This window comes from Psittacula echo (assembly GCF_963264785.1).
Source record: "Psittacula echo genome assembly, chromosome: Z".
Lineage (NCBI taxonomy): Eukaryota > Metazoa > Chordata > Aves > Psittaciformes > Psittacidae > Psittacula > Psittacula echo.
Window position 1 is genome coordinate 41,488,778 of NC_137742.1, and position 22,492 is coordinate 41,511,269.

The 22,492-nt window shown below is 34.1% G+C and overlaps 1 protein-coding gene across 6 annotated transcripts in view; it reads left to right on the forward strand.

The window, feature by feature from the left end:
• Positions 1-22,359, forward strand: part of VPS13A (vacuolar protein sorting 13 homolog A) — a 104,149-nt gene extending 81,790 nt beyond the window's left edge. For 3 of the 6 annotated variants that reach the window (XM_080636871.1, XM_080636872.1, XM_080636873.1), the window contains exons 61-72: positions 1,278-1,423; positions 1,547-1,628; positions 2,591-2,704; positions 3,155-3,230; positions 3,332-3,495; positions 3,813-3,858; positions 4,117-4,240; positions 5,201-5,315; positions 15,652-15,737; positions 16,380-16,503; positions 18,044-18,118; positions 21,098-22,359. In XM_080636871.1, coding sequence (XP_080492997.1) covers positions 1,278-1,423; positions 1,547-1,628; positions 2,591-2,704; positions 3,155-3,230; positions 3,332-3,495; positions 3,813-3,858; positions 4,117-4,240; positions 5,201-5,315; positions 15,652-15,737; positions 16,380-16,503; positions 18,044-18,118; positions 21,098-21,148 — 1,203 coding nt within the window. In that variant the 3' untranslated portion in view covers positions 21,149-22,359. Of the gene's footprint in view, positions 1-1,277; positions 1,424-1,546; positions 1,629-2,590; positions 2,705-3,154; positions 3,231-3,331; positions 3,496-3,812; positions 3,859-4,116; positions 4,241-5,200; positions 5,316-12,950; positions 13,051-15,651; positions 15,738-16,379; positions 16,504-16,605; positions 17,072-17,372; positions 17,807-18,043; positions 18,119-21,097 lie in introns of those variants that run through there. The other 3 variants (XR_013958690.1, XM_080636874.1, XM_080636875.1) reach the window with 3 other exon arrangements.
• The last annotated feature ends 133 nt before the right edge of the window (positions 22,360-22,492 follow it).

Here is a 22,492-nt window from a genome sequence, read left to right on the forward strand (position 1 = left end):
TTTTTTTAATTCTTGTTAGAACCGTGATGGTACATTGTAGGCTTTATAGCACTTCTTAATAAAAGAATCTTCCCTCCATCCCTTAGGAAAGTCATCAAAGAAGGATTTGGCTTTCACCTCTTTACAGTATCTGTTGAGATGTTAGAATTGGTCTGCTATTAGAACACGAAAATGCTTGGCTACCTTTATGTAAATGGCTTAGCCTAATGCATTCCAAGTGTACTTAGTAGCTGTTTCATTGTATCTTCATTTAGATGTTCATAGGTATGTCTCCAGTTGTTTTACTACGAAAACTGCTCAGAACTTGGGACAAAAGCAAAATGCCCTTTACCTTAAGATAGGAAAGTGAACACTTTGTATCAAAAAAGATAAAAGCTTATCTTTGAATGTATTCTGTCGCATTTGACAAAAAAGATGACAGGGAAGACACAGAATGGAATCAGGAGGCTTCAGGTTCTAATAAAATATTAGTCTTTAAAGGTTATAAAGTCAATATAGAGCTGTGAACTAAGTGACAGTATGAGTCTATATGAGCTATATATCTTTAAGATGAGCTACAGTTAAGCTGCCGTTATACTGTTAATGAATGACACATAGTGTTGTCTTCAGAGAAATGGAAACAGGTGTAACTTCTTTTCATCTGATTTTGAAAACTGCTGAATATGCTTGTGCACTATAGAGCCCTTTGAGAATTTTTTGTGAGTAGTATTCTGTTTTGAGATCGTCCCATTAATTCCTGTGAAACAAATACTTCAGTTACTTCAGGTCTGCACAGGTGGGTTTTTCTTGTATACATATCCCACTTGTATACATACCCCACAAGTAAAACTTAACGTTAATAATGAATTCTTTTTAGGCTTTTGTTTCTCATTCTTTCTTGGACACCATGCTACATTATAATTTTCAGCCTGCTTTGAATTTAGGTATTACTTATGGAAACAAAATGTTTTGGAAACAAGCTAATATAACCTAAATTATAGCCAAAAGATTCTGAAGACCTTGTCTGAAAATATGAGTAAGCAATTTCAACTTTTTGTTTTCTTAAAGGTAGTTCCAGTTATTCAGTTTGACTTTAAATATCAATTTTTTTTTGTTTTGTTTTGGTTTTTGCCCTACATGGTGTATTTATGTTCTCTGTTACAAAGTCAGTCTGATTTCAGTTAAGATTAGGAATATTTTATCTCAATGTTTAAATTGCCTAAGAGATTATAATGGTATAAATACAATACTCCTAATAACCAACCATGTTATTTACCAATCTCATTTTTATCCTTTAGTTACACTTAAGCTTTTCACTCAGTACGGGTGGAGAAGACAGTAACAAAGAAGAAAGAAAGAAAGAATTGATACCACTTCAGTCCTTGAATCTCCTGCTGAAGAGTATAGGGGCCACCCTCACAGATGTGCAAGATGTTGTCTTCAAGTAGGTTAAAAATATTATTAGAAAGATTACTTCCAAAGACTAAATCAGTATTACATATGTTAGATTTTATTTTGCTCTGCTTAATAAGGATATTTTTCGGTTGTTTTTTTTTTTTTTTTTTAGGTTGGCATTCTTTGAACTCAGTTATCACTTCTGTACTACACAACAGCTCCAATCAGCAGTTGTAAGGCATTATTCAAAACAGGTTAGCATAAGTAAATTTCAGTAAATCAGTATATTTGTTTTGAAAGCTACTGTATGCTTTGGTTCTATGAAAATAAAATTACTTTCAGCCTTAAATGTTTGTCCAAAGGTTAAATGCACAAACATAAAAAAGAATTACTCATGAGTTGAATTCTGTTACATTTACTTTGAGGGCAGGTACTTTTTCTGAGTTATGACTAGAGGAAGAGTGGCATGGCTAACAAAACAACTTGGTGGAAAGGGAAGTGGAAGCAAACACAGTGCAACTCCAATAGAGCAGAATTGGCATCAAAATGTTGATGCTTTTTCTTGGACATTAGTAGTATATGAATTCTGATCCCTCTTTGGCCCTTGTGTACTTTTCAGGTCCTTTCATCCAGTGGAGGCAATCTAGCAGAGAGATGCTTTTTGCATGCTTTTTGTATAGTCCTCTTCTATCCATCCATCATTAATTGTAAGGGATTCTTTGGATGTACTAGTTCAGTGCTCTGTCCATCTTTAAAGGAGAAAAAGACCTACAACAAAGGGCTTTAACTGGTGACCAAATTATCTGTTGTTTTCTGGCCCTTTCTTTTCCTGGAAGGAATATTTGAAATCTTGAATTACACTTCATATAGATACAGATGTGATGTTTTGCAGTGACAATCAAAATTTTCTCAGCATATCCAATCAGACCAAGTTTTGTCCGGTAGCATGAGAAAAGTCTAGGTAATGTGCTTGCTTCGTAAAATCTCGAGAATATTAATGTCAGTTATATGCTTGTAAGAAGTAACATTTATTTGGCTAACTTAATATGATTTACTCACTGTAAGATACTTTACAATGCAGCTACTTTTTCCAAATATATTTTAGGGTTTCATATTAAACTAGTGTTTTGCTTTTTAAAAATCTGGGTATACACTGTCTGCCTCTGGTTTAATGTAATTTCTGAAATATTTTTACTGATCACCATTTTTATTACAGGCTATTAAACAGATGTATGTTCTTATTCTTGGCCTTGATGTCTTGGGTAATCCGTTCGGATTCATAAGAGGCTTGTCTGAAGGAGTAGAAGCATTCTTCTATGAACCTTACCAGGTAAAAATCTCCTGCCTTATGAAATGTAGGGCAAGGAAATAGATATGAAATAGATTGAAAATGCGAATATATTAATACCTGTTCTGTTTTTAAGTTTAGATTAGAATTGAAAATTTAAACTGAAAGTGCCAGGAAAAGTTACTGGAATGCTCAAGTGAGATAAAAACGCGAGAGTAATCCATTTAACTTAGTTCACAAAAGACTTATTTTAAAATAAATCTGCTCTTTTCAATTTGCCTAAAAATAAGTGGACATCAGGGAATGAATTAGTGTTCTAAAAAGTCTTTCTTTTTCTCACAGGTGCTCTCATGGTCACTTTGACATTTTATCACTTTGTCTCATGTTTGTGCTGTCTTTGTTAGATATAATTCCTATGAAAACATAATACTCATTACATGCTTTCAAATATTATTTGAAGCTTAACATAAATGCATCCTTTTTTTCTCCTAGGGAGCCATCCAGGGTCCTGAAGAATTTGTAGAAGGAATGGCACTAGGATTCAAAGCACTTGTAGGGGGAGCTGTTGGTAAGCTTCAGCATTATCATGGTAGCATACTTAGTAGTAAGCAATCTAGGTGAGTTCTTGTAAATTGCATTGGCATTTTAATTTGTTTTATTTTCCAATAGGTGGATTAGCTGGTGCTGCATCAAGAATTACTGGTGCTATGGCAAAAGGAGTAGCTGCGATAACTATGGATGAGGATTACCAGCAGAAAAGAAGAGAAGCCATGAATAAACAGCCCACTGGTCTGAGAGAGGGTATCACTCGTGGAGGAAAAGGATTAGTTTCTGTAAGGAGAAAAAGAAATTAAAAGATTAATGAATTTTATTCAGGCAAGAGTAGCAAATACAGAGGCTGACATGTGTACCCTTTATTTTAATTCTGTTTTTGCAAATATATGGCCACAATTGAGTGATAATTTTAAATAAAAATATGTGAGGGCAGAAGAGAAGGTAAGAACTGCGAAGCAGCTGCTGCTCATTCTGTTAACTTGTAGTGAGTTTTAGAATACTCCAACAAATGTATTTTGAGGCTACACACCAGTGAAGAAAAATGAAAGCTATAATCTGAAAGCATATTTATAATGTCTTTCATTTCTCTTGGCAGGGTTTTGTCAGTGGCATAACAGGAATAGTTACAAAACCAATAAGAGGTAAGTTTAGGTCTTCTGATACCTTAACTGTTCATGTGATGGTAAATTCTTGATACTTAATGGGACATAAATCTTAAGTTATAAAACTCTGTCGAGGTTTATTTTTTTGTATTGACTTCTAGTTAAAATGTTGTTTACATGAAATTTGTCTGGAGGAGACTGTGTGATTGTGTATTAAGTAATTAAATGGTAATTAAGTTTGCTAAGATTGTAATAAAACTTCAGTGCTTTATAATTTTCTGCATTTAATTGTTTTAGGAGCTCAGAAAGAAGGAGCAGCTGGTTTTTTCAAAGGTGTTGGAAAAGGCTTAGTGGGAGCAGTAGCTAGGCCTACTGGAGGAATCATAGACATGGCAAGCAGCACGTTTCAGGGTATTAAGAAGTAAGTAAAATAAGTGTGAAGAATGACATATGGCATGAAACTGACAATAGTCGTCGCAGCAGTACATTATGTCTTTTTATCACTTTTTTGTCAGTGTTCCTGGATCTTTCAACTTTGTCATTAATAAAGATGAGTTAGGAAAACACCTAACGCATATTCTTATTGATGCAATAAATAGGTGGCTTTTTACAAACACACAGTTAACAGCATTTAAAAAACAAACTAGTTTAAAATCCTCAACAATCAGACTTTCTTCAATTTCTGATTTTTCCTTTGTATCCCAAATACAGGGAAAAAAGGGCTTCTCAGTTCAAAAATTACAATTTATATTATTACTACTATATAAGATGAGTTCCAGTACTATTTGGTCATGCCAGGATCTGTCCTGGTTGTTCAGACTGAGAACTATTAGGACTGCATATTGAATACTGTGATAGTCTCACTTTCATAAACCGTTTCTGTAGATTATTTCACACTGTAATGTTTAAGTGGTAGGAGAAAGTGTTTTGAGGAGGCATTTAGTAGCTTTGTCTGGATACAACTGTTTAATGGCCCTTAGCGAGCCAGACCACTTCTGCTGTTGTAAGGTTGCCAGTCTCTTGTTTTCCACTCCTAGTTCTTTAGCAGAGAGATGCAAGAAAAATATCAAAGCAGAAGTCTGTATGACACAGAAGTCTTTAATTTTGAAGTTTTGAAGTACAATGCTTAGACATTAATTATGTGCTACTCTGTGCCACTGAATTTTCTAATAATCATTTTCTGAAATAGATTTCTGAGTAAAATCTTTGGAATATCTACTCAAATGTCTACTTTTATGCAAAAGTACATACATAGACAGCACAGCTGTTTTGCTAGTACTTGAATTTAATTTGTATTTAAAAATAATTTAGATCCTTTGCTAAATACTATAGCTGAGTAGAGATGATGACACATACCTTAAATCTGTGACTTTGTTGTCAGAGTTACAGATTCATCAGAAGATGTGATAAGCCTGCGCCCGCCTCGCTTCTTCGGTGAAGATGGAGTTATTAGACCTTACAGATTAAGAGATGGAACCGGAAGTCAAATGTTACAGGTGAAGGAAATGAAAGATAATTTGACATACATTTAAGCTCATCATATGTTGAAATAAATATTTTGCCGTATTTCCCATTTCTTAAATTCCCTGCCACCTCTTACTTAGTCACTCAGTAGTCAAGAAGTTTCATTTAATTTCTTATGCTTATGACCACTTTGGTGGTTTAGTTTCTGTGATACAACTTCTGAGGAAGACACCATAATTTATAGCATTTTATACACTTTATTTTATACACTAACTTATAGTGTATCTGTAGAGGTTTGTGCAAGATAGAAAACTTTTGAAAGAAGAAAAACATTTCTCTTTTTATCTTTGATAAACTGTGATGCTGAAGATAATTTTTCAGTAAATTTATAGTACACATCTTAAGCTGGGACTTTTTAATATCAATTTTATGTAAAGCAGATTTTTAAACACTTAAAATAGGTCTATCTGTATTGTACTACAGTCATTGAAAGAACATAAACATTTTTCTAGTGGAATGCTACTTGCACGAAGATGCTGAGCAGGATAATTTAGCTGCCATTTAACAAATTTTGATTCAGATATAAAAGTAAAAATAATCTGTTATGCATCTTAAAAAGTTTCTATTTTATTCTCTGTTTGAAGTAAAACTGCATTTTAGAAATATTCAAACATAAGAAATAAAGTAATAATTAGTGATTGCATGAATGTAAACAGAATTTTTTGAATAAACTTTGAAGAATTCAGTGTGCCAAGCAAGCGTTGGAGAAGTCATATAGAAATAACCTTTTTGGAGAAGTAAATAAGAGGAATTTTAGACTATTTTGAGAATTGCCATAGCTGTTTGTTTCATGTCAAGTTTCAGTGAGGCTGACTGTTTCTTCTGCATTTTATCAGTGTGTCTTTTGTTTTCTGGTAGAAGAGGATTGTCCTTTTTGGGGCATCTCAGCAATGTTCGCCATACCATTCACTGGTGATCTAGTTCAGCAGAGTGTGAAAGTTCTTTTGAGAATAAGTAGTGTGTATGTCTCTGCTTTTCTTCTAATGAGGTAGCTTTAATCCATGCTCTCCAATATAAAGCTAGTGTTATAAAGCAGTATTACCTTAACTAAAGCATGACTAAAAGCTACTACTGGCAACTTACACCAGTAGTAACATGATGAATGGTATCACCTTTCTCCTCCCTCTTTCTTTCAAGAAAATGAATTCCAAAACATCCCCTTCTCTGTCCTAAAGTGTACTACTAAACCAAACACTAGCAAGCCAACAGAGTGAGCTCTAATGTGCAGACTTCTCTAATGACTTTGCATTGCTTTTGCTTCTTAAATTTGTACATGTTCACATTTTGGTTTTTGTTTTGTTTTCCCAAGAAACCTTTAAAAATTCTGCAATGTAATATGTAATTTTAATTTTTCTGCTGTTTGGTTGAGTACAGTACCGCCACCTTCAAAATCCAACTTACAAAAGCATGCCTGTCACATTTTGTGATGACAGGCACCATTTTGAAAGTAGCTAAAGTTGAAAAATTGTATGTTTCATATTAATTTTCACTACTAATGATGATTCTAAGGCAGAACTAGTCTTCAAGAAATGTTATGAAAGCTCTAAACAGTGTTATAATTCTCCTTGTAGACAGTCAAATCAGAAAATACTGAATTGTTTGGGGTTGCGTTTTGTTTTTTTTTTTTTCCGGTCAAACATTGATTTCTGATATAGTATGTTTGATTCCTTAATCTTTCTTTACCCTGAAGTGTACTAATGTTTTACTTTGTAATGTTTCTGTTTTACTTATAATTCTTTTGCATGAGTCTTAGTCTATTACATGTCGTCAATCTGAGGCAATTGGAATAGCATAATGTTTCCTTACAGGGAAAAAAGATTATTCTTCCCTTTTGTATTGTTTCCATGTATACAGGCCTGGTGACTGGCCCCACTGCAGTCACTCTGTTGTAGCATTTTTAACAATTACTGGGTTAGACTGGAATAAAATTTCTTCTGATGGTTTAGAGGTTGTATATGTTAATTAAAGGAAGTAGGATATAGGAGATTTCGTGTGCTCATAATGTGTCCTAAACTAGGATGTCACTTTAGAGTTTCTTTGTTTTCTAGGGATTTATTTTGCTTTAATTAACAAACTTGCCAGACAAACTAATACTTCTAAACTAACACTTCTGCTTTCTTCTTCCTTTACCATGCTTTCAGAAAAGACAGGCCTACAGGGAGTGGACTAAGACTCACAGTAGTAGTGATGATGATGATGATGACAGTTAGGATAATATGGACTGTAATAGATATACATGGCTTTTGTCACTTTTGACCTTAAAGTATTAAATGTTGCTGCTATAATTCCCACTGAGAAAATGGGGTTGTCTGATACTAAATTCTAATTTTTAAAGCTGTGCAAAATACGCGGGGAAATAAACTGTATGATGATGAGTGCTAAGCAGAGGAGCAAAGAATATAATAAAAATAGTCTTACACATAAAACAGGACATGAGGTGATAGTAGTATTGAATAATAGAAGAAATAGTAATATCGTGACTTAGAGTTTATTTCCAGATATGTTTTTATCAAGTGTATTTAATGTTTTTGCATTTATGTGTTTGATAGGTTTTGATTATGATTTGCTAGATGGAATGCTTTTAAATGCTTAGTAAAACTTTACTGGGTTGTACAGTCATTACTGGTGTTAAAATGCTGTTTGACTGTTTTCTTTATTTCATATTTCAAAAGTATTTTGTCTGCTTTTCAACAATAAACATGTCTAAAGTATATCTAAAATGGATTCATCTGTTCTGTTCCACATTGTTTCTCATGCTTCCTGGAACTAGATTATGTGAAAACACTAAATGGCCTATAGAACTCTTTAAAAGATAAAATACGTGTATTTTGAAAGGAGCATTTAACATAAAATTTTAATTTTTCATTTATCATTTGTTTTACTTTAATTTTTAAATTCTTATTTTGTGTATCCTTTGGAATTCTTAGATGTGGAAAATAATGATTTATTTAATTTTTTTTGCTTGAGACCATAAATTATTTAGTTCTTAGATCAATATTTTCATTTTCATAGCAACAAAGAAAGTAAAAAATTCACCCCAGAACTAAACCCTATGTAAGATCACAACTGGAGAAAATAGCAGTACTTTTACAAGTAAAGTATATGTAACATGCAAAAATATTTAGTTTTTTATTTAGCTTGACATGTGGGGTAAAAATAAAGACATCGAAGCACTACAATTCTGTATTACAAATTCTTCCGTATGGCTTTTCAAGCTATTTCTTTCTTTTAAAAATGTTTTATTCTGTATTCACTGGAATGCTTACACAGATTTTGCTTTTTTGTTGTGATTTTTTTGTTTGTTTGTTTTTTGGTGGGTTTTTGTTTTGTCTTGGTTTGGTTTTTTTGTGGTTTGTTGCTAAATTCACATTTTTGCATTACATTTTACGTATTTCTTGCAATAGATATTTAGGTATCAATAAGTGCTCTAGTAAGAATTAACTCTTCTGCCAACAGCTGAAGAAGTAGAATTGCTCTAGAACAATAAGAGCTTCTGAAATGTTTGCATATTTACTGAAGGCGGTATCATGTCCTTCATTGTCCATTGTCTTCCAGTTATCAAAATTCTGAGAGAAGAGCCATTAGAATCCATAAAACTGCTTATTCTGGCCTTATGCATTCAAAAGCTGGTGTACAGTCTGATCTTTTTAGCAGTGAGCCAAGGAAATATATATATGCCTGTAATCTCCCAGATAATAGGGGACAAAATCAACTTGAGAGCTTTTTTTAGCTGAAACTATCGGTCCTTAACGTTGCTACAGGTCATTTATTGCTACTTATTTTGTCATGTCTTTCCAAAGTAGGTGAAAGACTGGCGTGGTTTGTTAAGATTTTGTGTATTTTAGATACAAATGGAGCTTTCTTTTTTTTTTTTTTTTTTTCCAAGAATGTAGAATTTTTTTTTCTATCTTTCATACTGAAAAAGACAAATTGTTTTAAAAGTTGAGGAAACTAGACAACTTACTGCTGCATTTTATTAACTTCACTGGATTTTGGCAATTTTGAATGTTACCTGACATTTTCTTTTTCACTTTGGCTTTTTATTGCAATTTCTTTTTTCTTGCTATAAAATTTTGTTTTTCTTCTGTAGTGACCTGTCTTGCAGGACAATGCATGTCAATTTTATAACAAAGCATTTTTAACTCATTCTGCAACAGCTTTAGAAAGAAATTTAATCATTTGTGACTGAAAAAGAATCCCTGCAAAAACACAAATATAGGGGTTTTTTTAGAAATAAAAGGTTTTTTTCTGTCAAGTTGGCTTAACTTTTAAGTTTTCTAACTTACAATTTTACAAATCATTAAAGAATGTGGAAGTAAAATTCTGCATGGGTCAGGTATCGCTAATTCAGGTTCCACTGGAACATAACTAATGAGAGTTCTTTCTTTACTCATTGAAAGGTTGTAGTATGCTATCTAAAAAAATAAAAATGTAAAAGATAAAAAAGTGCCAGCATATTTGGCAAATATGATTAATACCTTAGGGTATCTCTTTCATGGTATATAGTTTTATTTTTGAAGTTTTTATGTAAGAAAAAGGTAGTGATTTTGTACAAGTATTTTATTTGATTCTATCTTGAGTCTAGTTCCTTCTGAATATACATTGCATAAATAATTTGGATTTAGGATAACAAAAAATTGTATTGCCTCAGATGCTAGGACTTAATTTTTTGCTAAGTCATGGAACCAAAACTTACGAGAAATTTACTAGCTAGCTAGCTGAAACTGGTGCTCTTTAAGGCACCAACAATGGGAAAAAAAAAACCCCAAACCAAACCCAACAATCAAAAAAAAACAACAACCAAACACACAAAATCCCCCAACCCTAAAACAATTTAGAAATTGTTTTACTTAGGGATTTACAGTAACATATAAAAAAATAGAGACAACCTTCTCCCTGTTCCCCCTCTCCCATTTTTACTATAATATATTTTAATAGTTTAACTTTTGGCTGCACAATCTTTACTCCCACTTTTTCACTGGTTAATTAAATTTGACATCCAGTACAGTTGCTGAAAACCTCAAGACTAAGTGCCATCCTTTCAGCTCAGGTTGCCAAGATTTCTGCTGTCAGCTACAGAACAAGTTGATGATTCAGCTTTTTCCAAGTGTTTAATTTTACTCTTTTAGTGACGTCTATAATGGTAATGAGGTTACATGTTACACATTGCTGAGGTGAAGAATTTGCTGTGCTTTTTATCTCTGATGTTATCTAGTATGTCCCTTTTGATTAGGGTTCTTTGGTCTTTTGGTTTTCTCAGGAAATTCTATCAGCTTAAGCCACTTCAGAAGGATACTATAGATATTTCTGGAATCATTTAATACATTGTTTATACCTTTGTTATTAGTTATTTACAGAAGGTATAGAACTGCCAGAAATCACTGGTCTTTGGCCTGCCAGGGAATAAAGCTGACAGATAAGGTAGTTTAATGCTTATGAACATTCATGATGCCATTAACATTTGACATCATGAAATCAGTGGAGTTCTCTGTGTCACATCTCAGTGCCTACTCAAAACCAAAATAAATTCAAACCTTTGTTTTATTATTTTTAATTTACCTGTATAGTGTATGAGTTCGTGAAGGCTCTTTTATAGTGTTGGGTAAGGTTGCTTCTCAGCTATGCTGCAGTGGATGTAAGCTTGTAGAGAAGACAAACCTTCAAAAGCTGGGCTTCAGTACTATGCCCTACTGTGGTGGAGGTTTTCAGCTTTCAGTTCAATGATCTGGTTTTGGTCATGAGGTAAGCTTCAGATCAGGTGGTAGAACGTTGGAATGGATTGAACAGACTGTTGTTTCTTAGTACTCAAACTTCAGTTTGCCAGGAAGAACATCTGAGAAGTGGGGAAAAACATCACACTCCTTTCTCTCTTTCCCTCACCTCCCTTGGCTTGGGTTCAGATTAAAGCATAAACATCTCTATTGTGGAGTACTCTAAAACTGACATTTCACTTCATAGAATTATAGGGAGAAATAATTTCCAAAGTTCAAAGTAAATTCATTTTTGCCTGGCATTGTCCAGACTCGTGCCAGGCATCCATTCATGCATGCCATCTAGTTTGCTGCTCCCTTGATTCACAGCTGTCATTTTCCAAAGGAGGAAATGTGTCTAGGTTAAAGGAGATAGTAAGATCCTTACCACTTAAATGTGCAAATTTGGGGAATTATTATATAGTCATTGTTCATCCCTTAAATAGAAGACTTGTGTATATTTACAGGAAGCTTGCTGAGAACAGCTAACAGCAGTTGTTTCAGAAGAACATGGAAGCTTGTTCCATGACTCAGCTTTCATCTTGGCTTGTTTGACTAAAACAAATGCTTTTTGTGGTGGAAAAGCAAGTAAAAACTAGAAATGTCCTAGATAAAGTATATACCAGCTTGTTAGCTGACAGAGAAAACAGAAAAGCAAATTGAAATATTTTGCCATTTCCCTGCCAATACAGTAATCACTTCAAAAGCTACAAATCCAAGAACTTTGGTTGTATTGACAGGAAACAAAGAACATCTAGATGTGGTCATCATAGTGGAAGTGTAAATCAGTATGGTTTCACTGTTCAGCTCATAGAATGAATTCTCTTGGTATTGAGATCTCAAAAATTGACCAAGATAATTCTGCAGTCAACATAGGCAAATATTTCTGTTGTGAAGTAGAAGCTTCATATTCTGACAGAAAGCTGCTGTCCCAGATTTTGCTGTCCTGCATACTGTGTCATTATATTGGAATGTTAACCTTGACCACAAATTTCTGTTCATTTTGGCAAAGCCGGGTTGATTTCGGAGTTGCTGCTCTGCATGGCTGAACAGAATCTTGAATTCAGGCACTAGCGTATCGTTGTCAAAAGCTTTGCTGTTTGTAGAATGACACTGCACATTAGGATAACTGGAATGAGGGATTAGCCAATAAAGGATTAACTTTAATTCTTATTAATAAGGGACGAGAAGAGAATTTTATATGTAGTGAAAGGAAGGGTTTACTTTTGTATGTTTGTTTGTTTGTTTGGCTTTGTGTGACAGTTTTCTTTGTTTTTTCACACACATTCAAGTTAGATCTATCAAGTGACCTGGGTACTGCTTAGAGTTATTAAATGTTTCTGGGGTGAAGACCAGGTGTGCAATTATACCAGGTTAGTCTGATGGAAGTAGCAATTTTACAGCTTTGGAGGATGTCACTTTATAATTTGAACTGAAAGATATATTCAATATTTGAGTTTCTAGCAAGAACAGTGAATTGCCTTTAAAACTTAAATGTCTGGACAGTAATCAAATTAATAAGGAAATACATTGGCAATCTAAAATCCAATTGAAAAAGTTAATCTGAGCAGAAAGAGAAACAGCAGATTTATAACCCTTTTTAAAGTTGTAACAGTTCTTACAGAATTTTTTGTGGTTTTTTACATGTTTCAGTTGGGATGATTCAAGAAGTATATCAAACATTCTGAATTTTGTATCACAGATACTGTTAGTATTTTCTAGAACTATAACTGTAAGGTTCATAGATTTTAAGTTTTGTCTCCACTACTGACTTCCATTTCATTGTCAAATGCCTCTGTGCTTGCTTCTCAATAAATCAGAAGCATGTGGTGTGATTAGGAATCTTTCCAAACACAGAGATGGCACTTTAAAGACACTGAGCACATTTGCACATTCATCTCTGCACAGAAGATCAGATCTACTGTTAGGTTACTGCATTGACATTTAAGCATTTGTACTACAGGTAAGAATAATCTGCACAGAAGAGAATTTATGCTTGGATTACTTCAAATTTAACAGCTGCCGGAGTGTCTTTATTCAATAGATGCATTCCTTTTCTATGTCTAGTTGATGAACCACAACATGTACTAAAGTAATCAGGTTACTAAACCACTTTTAATTTGAAATACAGAAGTTGTGTTTTAAAAATCAGTATTTTTTTTCTTATAGTAGTGAAACTAATATTGAACAATGATTGATCAATATTAACTATAACAGTTTTGCATCACCAGACAGTGGTCCAAGTTGCTGTTTTTCTGCAAACAGTAGTGAAATACTGTAGAATTGTTCTAAAAGTGTATTTATACATCTATATATCCTTTTATGTTTGAGTATCACAGTATCACAGTATGTTAGAGATTGGAAGGGACCTCAAAAGATCATCTAGTCCAATCCCCCTGCCAGAGCAGGAACACCTAGATAAGGTTACACAGGAATGTGTCCAGGCGGGTTTTGAATGTCTCCAGAGAAGGAGACTCCACAACCGCCCTGGGCAGCCTGTTCCAGTGTTCCGTCACCCTCACTGAGAAGAAGTTTCTTCTCAAGTTTAAGTGGAACCTCTTGTGTTCCAGTTTGTACCCATTACCCCTTGTCCTATCATTGTTTGCCACTGAGAAGAGCCTGGCTCCATCCTCGTGACACTCCCCCTTTATATATGTATATACACTAATAAGGTCACCCCTCAGTCTCCTCTTCTCCAAACTATAGAGACCCAGCTCCCTCAGCCTTTCCTCATAAGGGAGATGCTCCACTCCCTTAATCATCTTAGTTGCCCTGTGCTGGACTCTCTCCAGCAGGTCCCTGTACTTCTTGAACTGAGGGGCCCAGAACTGGACACAATATTCCAGATGCGGTCTCACCAGGGCCGAGTAGAGGGGAAGGAGGACCTCTCTCGACCTAAAGTTTCATAAGGCACTTTGGTAGCAGAATGCAGTAGTGATACTGCTATAGGAATTACCATCAGTAAATTGGCATATCCCTCCATGATATATTTCCTAATGAATAGGTGCAAGTCTAACGCTAGAAGGGGAACAGATTGTAAATGAAGGGCAGAAAAATCGAAAGGCAGAATATTTATAAGTAGTTACTGCTCAGCATTGGCACAGATGCATTACTGTTGCAAAAGTACTGTGCAGCATTTTTCTGTGCTTTATTTCCCAATTATCATGTCTTGTCTACAAAACTCTAGACTACAGTCTACAGAACAAAGTTTGTAGGTACTTTATATATACAAAGTTATCTGTGTTCTATCTTACAGCATATAGATAACTTTGAGTTTACCATCATAAGATTCATTGCTAACAATGAGGAGTAATTAGGTCAGCACATACTACATTCTGACAATATTTTTGTGCTATACAAATCACTTGCTTGTGGATCTTAGTAGAATGAAAAACTTTTTGTGGAATTTGATGGACATTTAAATAGCTTTTGTTTAGGATTGCAACCTGTTACTATCTAACATACTCTGAACTTTCTGAGAACTTACAGAAATCTCTTTTGGGAGCCTGTTAATCAAATGTTCTTGATGTTAGTCACTAAAGAAAGAATCAGCATCTTTAGGGGAAGGCATGATTTAAAAATGTATGTTTGGGCAAGTGAAGTTATCCATGCAGCTAAATTTGAAGTTGTAGGGTATGTCTAATTAAATGTCTTTATCATTTTACAATGGTGATGGATGCTCATTAAATGGTTTTGCTATTTTAACTGCATTGAGAACTAACCTACATATTTTTTAAAATGTTGGCATACATATCTGAAGCATTACGTGTGTAGTTAAGGGTTTCTTGAATCATATTGGCTTATACTAATTTTTTTTGCTTTCAATTTGCAACAGATGGGAAGCATGCAAGGAGTCAGTTCCCAACTAAGATATAGCAATCTTAATTCAATCACTAATTTAATCACTCTTTGCTCAGAAAGTCAGAAATGCAATGGTTGCCAAGTCATGTTAAAGTTACAGAGCCTCTGTTTCTAAAAATTATTCATCTGCTGTCATTAATATTTTAAAACTATTGCCCATTAAAGAATACCCATGAAAGAATATTCTGTTACAATATTGGCAGCAATTATGGGGCAAGATTAAGTAAATTCAGGGGGAAACGAGAACATGGAGAAAATAAGCAATGCCTCAAGTGCAGTATTAAGTCCCACTATTTACATGACAGTGGGTTCTTGTATACAGTTTAGATTTGTTCCCAGAGTTAGATATTCCAGTGTTTTGGAGGTGACTTTAACGTAAATTAGGAAATTAATTCTTATTTCTTTTGTTGTCTCAGAATTGTATTAGCAGAAGTTTGGTGTGTACTAAAAATATGTAGAAAACTGATTCTTGAAATGTTTTGAGAAATTATATTATTCTTTGACAGTTTTGATTATTGATTTTTATCTGCATGGCTGCATTAACAGCAACCAAATAATCACATGTAACTTTGAACTTTAGCTGTCACAGATCTGACTTTGACTTTGACTTTTGGAGAATAAATAAATTTTTAGCACAAAATTAGTATATGAATTTATACTAGCATATTCAAAGGTATGAAACTTTTATCTCTTTTAGAAAATTGAAAATGGAAGATTTGCAAAACTGAGATATATTGCACATGCTATGGTCAACAGTACAGATCTGTTAATGGTTACAAAAAGGTAAACAGTTTTTACTCTGAATAATAAGTACTTAAAACTACCATCAAAATGTTCATACTGTGATGATTGTTGACTAGTAACTATGTCGTCATGTATGTAGATAAAATAATGGGGAAGGCATGCTTAGTAATGTGCCAGCAGTGGGATCAACAGTTAACAGTGGGATTGTTGAGCACATGAGTGTTGTTTTGGGTGTCACAGTAATTTCTCTATTTAAGAAGAGAAGTGGAATATTGGTCTTTAGCTGAGAAGAATTTGTTATAAATCTGAGTAGGCTGAAGTCAATAGAATTGTGGGATTCCCTTATAAATTAGCATATTGAAGGAAAACTGGATAATACAGGAACAGAGTAAATAATGTCTAGCAGTGGAGTAGCAGGCATTCTTCTCAAATAGGAATTCGATGCATCTTTTTGCAGAAATACCGCTAGAAGGAATGTTATGGTTTTGCTATGAGACACAGTATTTTAAATAAGACTCAAAATTCACTCTTTTAAAAAGTATGCTGTATGGTTGCTATGTATCATTAAATGAGAAGTATTTTGGAACAACTAATGACTTTACCAGATCTAGGGTTACTTGATAACTTTTAAGTATTTTTACACTGATTTAAAAATTATTAATTTCATTTTCTCATACATAGTGGTGTGTTATTTGTGACAAAAGGGACATTTGGACAGCTGACATGTGAATGGCAGTACACTTACGATGAATTTACCAAAGAACCATTCATCGTCGAAGGCAGAAGATTACGCATTGAAGCCAAGGTTTGTGAACTTAATGTTTTGTTTGCTTTTTGTCTTACTGTTTATAGAATTGAACTTGGAATTCTTGATCTCTCGCCTTTTAATTTTTGATCTCTCTTCTAGTTAAAATGCTCAATGAAGGGAGTTGAAATTTGTCACGGGCAAACTCCTCATATAACTAGCTTCTGGCTGTTCTAAGCAGAATTGTGACATGGTGTTTGCAGATGAAAGTACTCCTTGAACCCTGGGATTTTTTTTTTTTTGGTACGCATCACTTCATGGTGTGTTCATAGTTTGTAAAATGGTGATACAACAAAACTCTCAGAAGACTGCAGGGTATTTTTATTATGCACTCTGTCACTGTGGAAATATGCCAACATTACCCTTCTACCTTGTGGTGATCTCAAAATTTCAAATATATTTGAGCAATACATTTTCATGTACTGTGCTTCAAAGAGATTTTTTTTAATTTGCTAGTAACAAAATTCTACAAAAGTGTAATAAAGTATTAATATCTTTATAAATATGCTTATCTCTTTCAATGCAAATTGAAGAATGTTGCTCTCAGTTGTAGTTTTCTTTTAAATAATCCCGAAACTTTCTTTCCCTGGTAAACGGGTGAAGGCCATAAGGGGAAAGATGACCACTGGTGACTGAGTGTACTTACAGGGGTGAAGTTCCTTAAAAAAAAAAAAAAAGAAATTAGTTCTTAAATTCATGTTGAGATGGTAACTGAGTTTAATTTCAGTCAATGAATTTAACTGTGCTTTGTATTCTTTCTTTCTTTTATAAGCTTCATGTGTGTAATTACACATACAGGTTGTCTGGACAGTCTTGACAGTGTATAAAGTCATTCACTTTTTCACTCAGATTATTTGTTTCTATTGCAGAGAGCATGAAAGGCAGAGCCATATTGGCTTGGAATCCTCCAAATTGGATTTCTGACTGCAAGTGAACTTTTACAGGATGCAATAATTCTTAACAGTTTCTGCCATTTCAGACAATGCTGAATAACATATCCATCTTTATCCCTACACAGTAGTCATTTCAGAGTCCATTAACATATCTGTAGTATGCTCTTTACTGAAATCTGTGGTTGAAAACCGTATTTTGCAAATCACTGCTTATGTTCTGTTTCTGAAGCTTAAGTTGCTAACTCTACTACTTGCAAGTCAGTATTGGTGGAATGTCCACCCAAGTAATGACTTAAAGGTGAAAGACAAATTACAGCCTTAGGGAGTACTGGATTTTGTTACCTCCCATGCTCCATTATCTGCCTTCCATTCCTGCACAGTCGTATGGTCGAGTCTCAAGGGACTCCATGGTAAGGAAAGTCTGTTACTGCTTGAGCGTTACACTCTCCTGTGCATTCATGCAGAAAATGAAGTTTCTCAGGGTGTGTGCATGCAATGTGAACATATTCAGATCAGTGTAATGACTGTCTGAAACAAATAGCTATATAGCTGCCTTAATGGTAAATAACCTCTTAGTTGTAAAGTCTGAAGAAATCAATTCAATTTTGAATTACCTTTCTTCCTTATTTATTTATTTATTTTTTTAGGAACGAGTTAAGTCTGTGTTCCATGCCAAAGAATTTGGAAAAATTATTAATTTTAAAACTCCAGAGGATGCTAAGGTAAAGTCAACATACTTTTTATAATTTATTGTAACAATATTTACAATTAGTGTTACAATAAAATTATTGTACAACATTTTACAATTATAATTACAATTATGCTGTGCTATATTTGGCTTAAAAAGTGGAACAGAAATATTCTTAACCTGAAATGACTATGTTTATTTAAAATTCAGCATTTCCACACAGCCATGACACAGATGGAAATGGCAATGATCTATTCAGTACTGAATTTAAAAAATACTCGAGTACCAAACTTTTCACTTCACTATAAATCTTCAAAATTATAACTGTCTGTCAAACAGCTGATTTAATAGTACTACTAACAAAAACTAAGCAGTCAAGAATGTGAATTAAAATAGTGTGTTTTAATAGATCAAACAATAATTGTAAATTACACTTAGTTTTATTCCAGGTGGGTGGGGAGATGAGGTGTCATTCCTCTTCCTCATTTATATAGTTTTTGTTGAAGAAAGGAGAAAATCCCTAATAGAAACACGAATCTTTTTATTTTATATGATATATGGCCTCTTCATTTTGATAATCACTAGTTTTGACTACAACAGAGAGGAGTAGTGGTTCAGGTCTGCTACCAGAACAATGAGGTTGCAAAAGTTCTGCTTTGTTCTTCTTAGCATAGCTAATTATTTTCATAAACAGTAAATTAGTCATGTATACATTCACATCAGTGGGATATAGTACTGCAAGATTATGCTTTGAAACAGTCTGTGAAAGTTGGTCCTCTCATTAGTGTAAGTTGCTTTTGCATCTTTTCATCTGCTTTTGTCTTCATGAGTGTGGTTTCTAACCACAGCTGGGTTATAACATTTGACTCTTACCTCAAAAAGCATTACAAATACTGTCAAGGTATTTGAGGTCCCCATGCTGAATTTGACTTTTCCGTACTCTTTGGAGGTACTGAGCTCTTTCTAAAATTTCTTTTTTTTTTTTTTTTTTAAATTGGCAAGCAGGTATTCTTTATTGCAGTGCTGGGAGACATGGGGGATGGCTTCTCCTAGCGTGTCTCAGCCGAACCTCAAATAGGCCGTGGTTACATTGTTGCTTAACATACATATTCATTAAACGACATACATACTCATTAACCATCCAAGGACCACTTTACATAATTCCAAAGCCATTTCCGCATGCGCACAACAACGTGGTAGTGGTCTTTGTTGGAAGAAGTAAGTGACCCCCAATCTTCATCACTTTCTGGCAATCTTTGAAGCATGTGCAGTAGATAAATGCTTACATTATCTTAACTGGTTTGGTAAAATTGCAGACATAATCATCCTGTCCTTCTACTTATCAGTTAGCATAGCCACCAGCACATCCTGGATATCTGCTGGTTTCAGATACTCTTTATCAACACATCCTGTTTTTCTGTCCTGTTTTTCTTACAGTTTTTTTTGTACTAAGGTCATAAGGACCTAAAACTATGCCAACTACAATGATTTATCTTATACAAGGATTCTTATTATGTTCTTTGGCTGTATTCTGACTAGTTTTTGTGGAATATTTACCTGAGTTACTTTCCATTGCTATTGATACAAAGCCATTGAACTGAATTTACTTATTTACAAAAGATTATGTTTCATTTTGTACTTTCTTGTCTCAAGTAGTCTGTGTGGGAAGGAAGTCCCATCTGTGCCCCAACTAAATCAGGAGTAATTCCAAAACTCCAATTAGTGCATCATATTATGTATGCTGTAAGTCTTAAGAAAAGAAAAGAAAGCTGAAAAACTTACCACAAAACTGTTGGCTTGCACATTTTCTTAGAAAGGCCCATGAACCTCACAAAACCAACAGGAATGTGAGTATGAAGGGAAATGTCACTGTCAGACAGGCTTGGTAAGGAATGTGGTTTTATCTTAGAGCAGGAATCCTTCCCTAGGAAATGCATTAATAGAAAGTTTCATTCAGAAATTGTTATCAGGGCCTTAGGGGCTATCCTTCAGAAGGAAGTCTTTTGAGAGTTACTTCTGGGTTTTGTTTAGACTGCGGCTTACTTGTGCAAATGTGACATCTGTGCTGTGTATACAGAGAGATGACATTGAGGGAAGTGTTCTAGGAGTAGTGAAAATGAAACTTGCACCCTTAATACTAAGGAGGTTATAAGGTAATTGCAGTGACACTGCATTGTGAACATTGTCAGTCTATTGGACACAAGGTGTTCCATCTGTGAGAGGTGCCAATTCAACAGTTTCTTTCTTGCCAATTCTTCTTTCAAACCTTCAGCAACCTGCTATACAGAAGCTCTGGCTTCTTTGAGTTTCCTTGAGGGGGTGAGCTTCTGGTGGAGAGGGGAGGCCATCCTAAAGATCTATAACATAAAACCTGATGCAGTAACAGAATCTGATTTTAATAATTTACTCATCTTCCTTGAAAGCGTTACGCATATTTCTCATGGCAATCCTGTTGTATAACTTCATCTTCTGCCATGGATTTCCATGCAACTACCCCACACCATTTATTTTTCTTTTTCTTTTTAGAACTCTCAGGCGACTAATTTCCATTTCATGTTGTGTAAACATGTGAATGTGAATTTCCTGAATTTCACCCAATATAGTTCAAGAAAGTGTGTTTCTAAATAACTGTATGATCACGCTGCAACATATTTTTGTCCTCTGTCTTTTGGTATCCTTGCTTCTCTATTTGTCATTTGTGGTTTGTCTAGAGGTGTGACTAATGCAAGAGCATTAATAATGATGTGGGTGAAATGATAATGTCATTTATTTTTAAAAAGTATTTCATTGAAATATAGACCATGAAACTGAAATACCAACCTAGCCAGTTTAATTAGCTGTGCCATTCAGTATAAGATACTGGTATTTAAACACTGTTTTTGAACACTGTGTTAAAAGTTGGTTAGGGAGAGAACATGTAGTGAAGTGGCCGGCCAATGCAATATAATTTTTACCTGCATTGTATGCTTTTTAACCAAGGAAACATTTTATTTTTTCCTTTTTCTTCACACAGTGGATTCTTTCTAAACTAGAAGAAGTGAGAGAGACTCAGCCAAAATTGTAATAAATGGAGAAGCATCAAGATACGAAGAATACTGAACAACTACCTTTTAATTCCTTTTTAACAAGCAAAACTACTTAAATATTGGCAACAAAAGCAAAAAGAGGAGGGAAGAAAGAATCATGAAATTGTCATGGTCGTAACAGTCTATGGCTATGTAGCAAAAATAGATGACATGAAGTCAAAAAAAAATCTAGCGATCAAAAAAATTTTGCCAAGTTTTGGCTTGTGTTTGTTGGTTTGGTTTTTTTTTAATGTTAAGAATTCCAGATTTAGTGTTTTATAAATATTGTGTAAAATTGACCTGTTTTACCATTTACATTTGATACTGAAATTGAACTCTGGAATAAACCTTACAGTCCAATTCAGAGCAAATCACATTATACTGAAAATCAGTCCTTCGTTTCGGACTTGGTTTTCATATGACTTGAGGCGGTATTGAAATTCAAATTTCTTTATCAAAGGAAATACTAACTTAATAATCACTAGTCTTACAATTCAAATTCTAAGAAGGAGGCTACTGATGAGAAAAGTGTAATTTAGATGACGACAGGAGTGCTACTTAGTGAACACCGTTTTCTTTTTGTAAATGGATGGACCAGGTCACAATGAATTTACCATACAGTACCACTTTCATACTTCAGGAAATTTTGCAGAACCTCTATCAGTATCATGAAAGTATAACAGTTTACAAATATATGTAATGGGGAGAATTAATACGTCTCTGCACTAAAAATATTAATTAAAGTCTATCACTTTAAGTAACTTATTAAGTCTTGCAATTCAAAAAGGAGTTTATGGGGTTATAAGTGCACTGTTGCATACCAAAAATAAATGCCTTCGATTACACAGTATTGTGTGCTAAGCAAGTGACTAATAAAGTCAAATTTATATTAATTAATAAAAAAAATAGTATTTCACAGTTGCTTTTATCAACTTTTCTTACCCAAGGAAACTTTTTTGTTTCCTATCCAGACAGCAGAACTTTAATAGAGAGTGCCTGAATGTGTGCAATTCTGCTTATTCCGGAGATGTAGTAGTCATGGTATTGTTGAATGACTGTTTACTGCCGTTGATACAAAAAGTACAGGAAAAACAGTACAGTTTTATATGAAGGTTTCTATAAATTCCCATATAAGAATCTTCAAAATATCTGGTAAATGTAGTAAGTAGCTACTGCCAAAATATTATTTCAAAATTGTTTGGAATATTTATAGCTAGAGGATATAATTCTACATTGCGGATTGCTAGTGCTTGAGAGATCCAAATTGTCACATTATCGTAAAATCTAAAATGACGAGCATGCTCACCTACAATTGCAGTTCTTTAATTTACTGTTAAATCTTT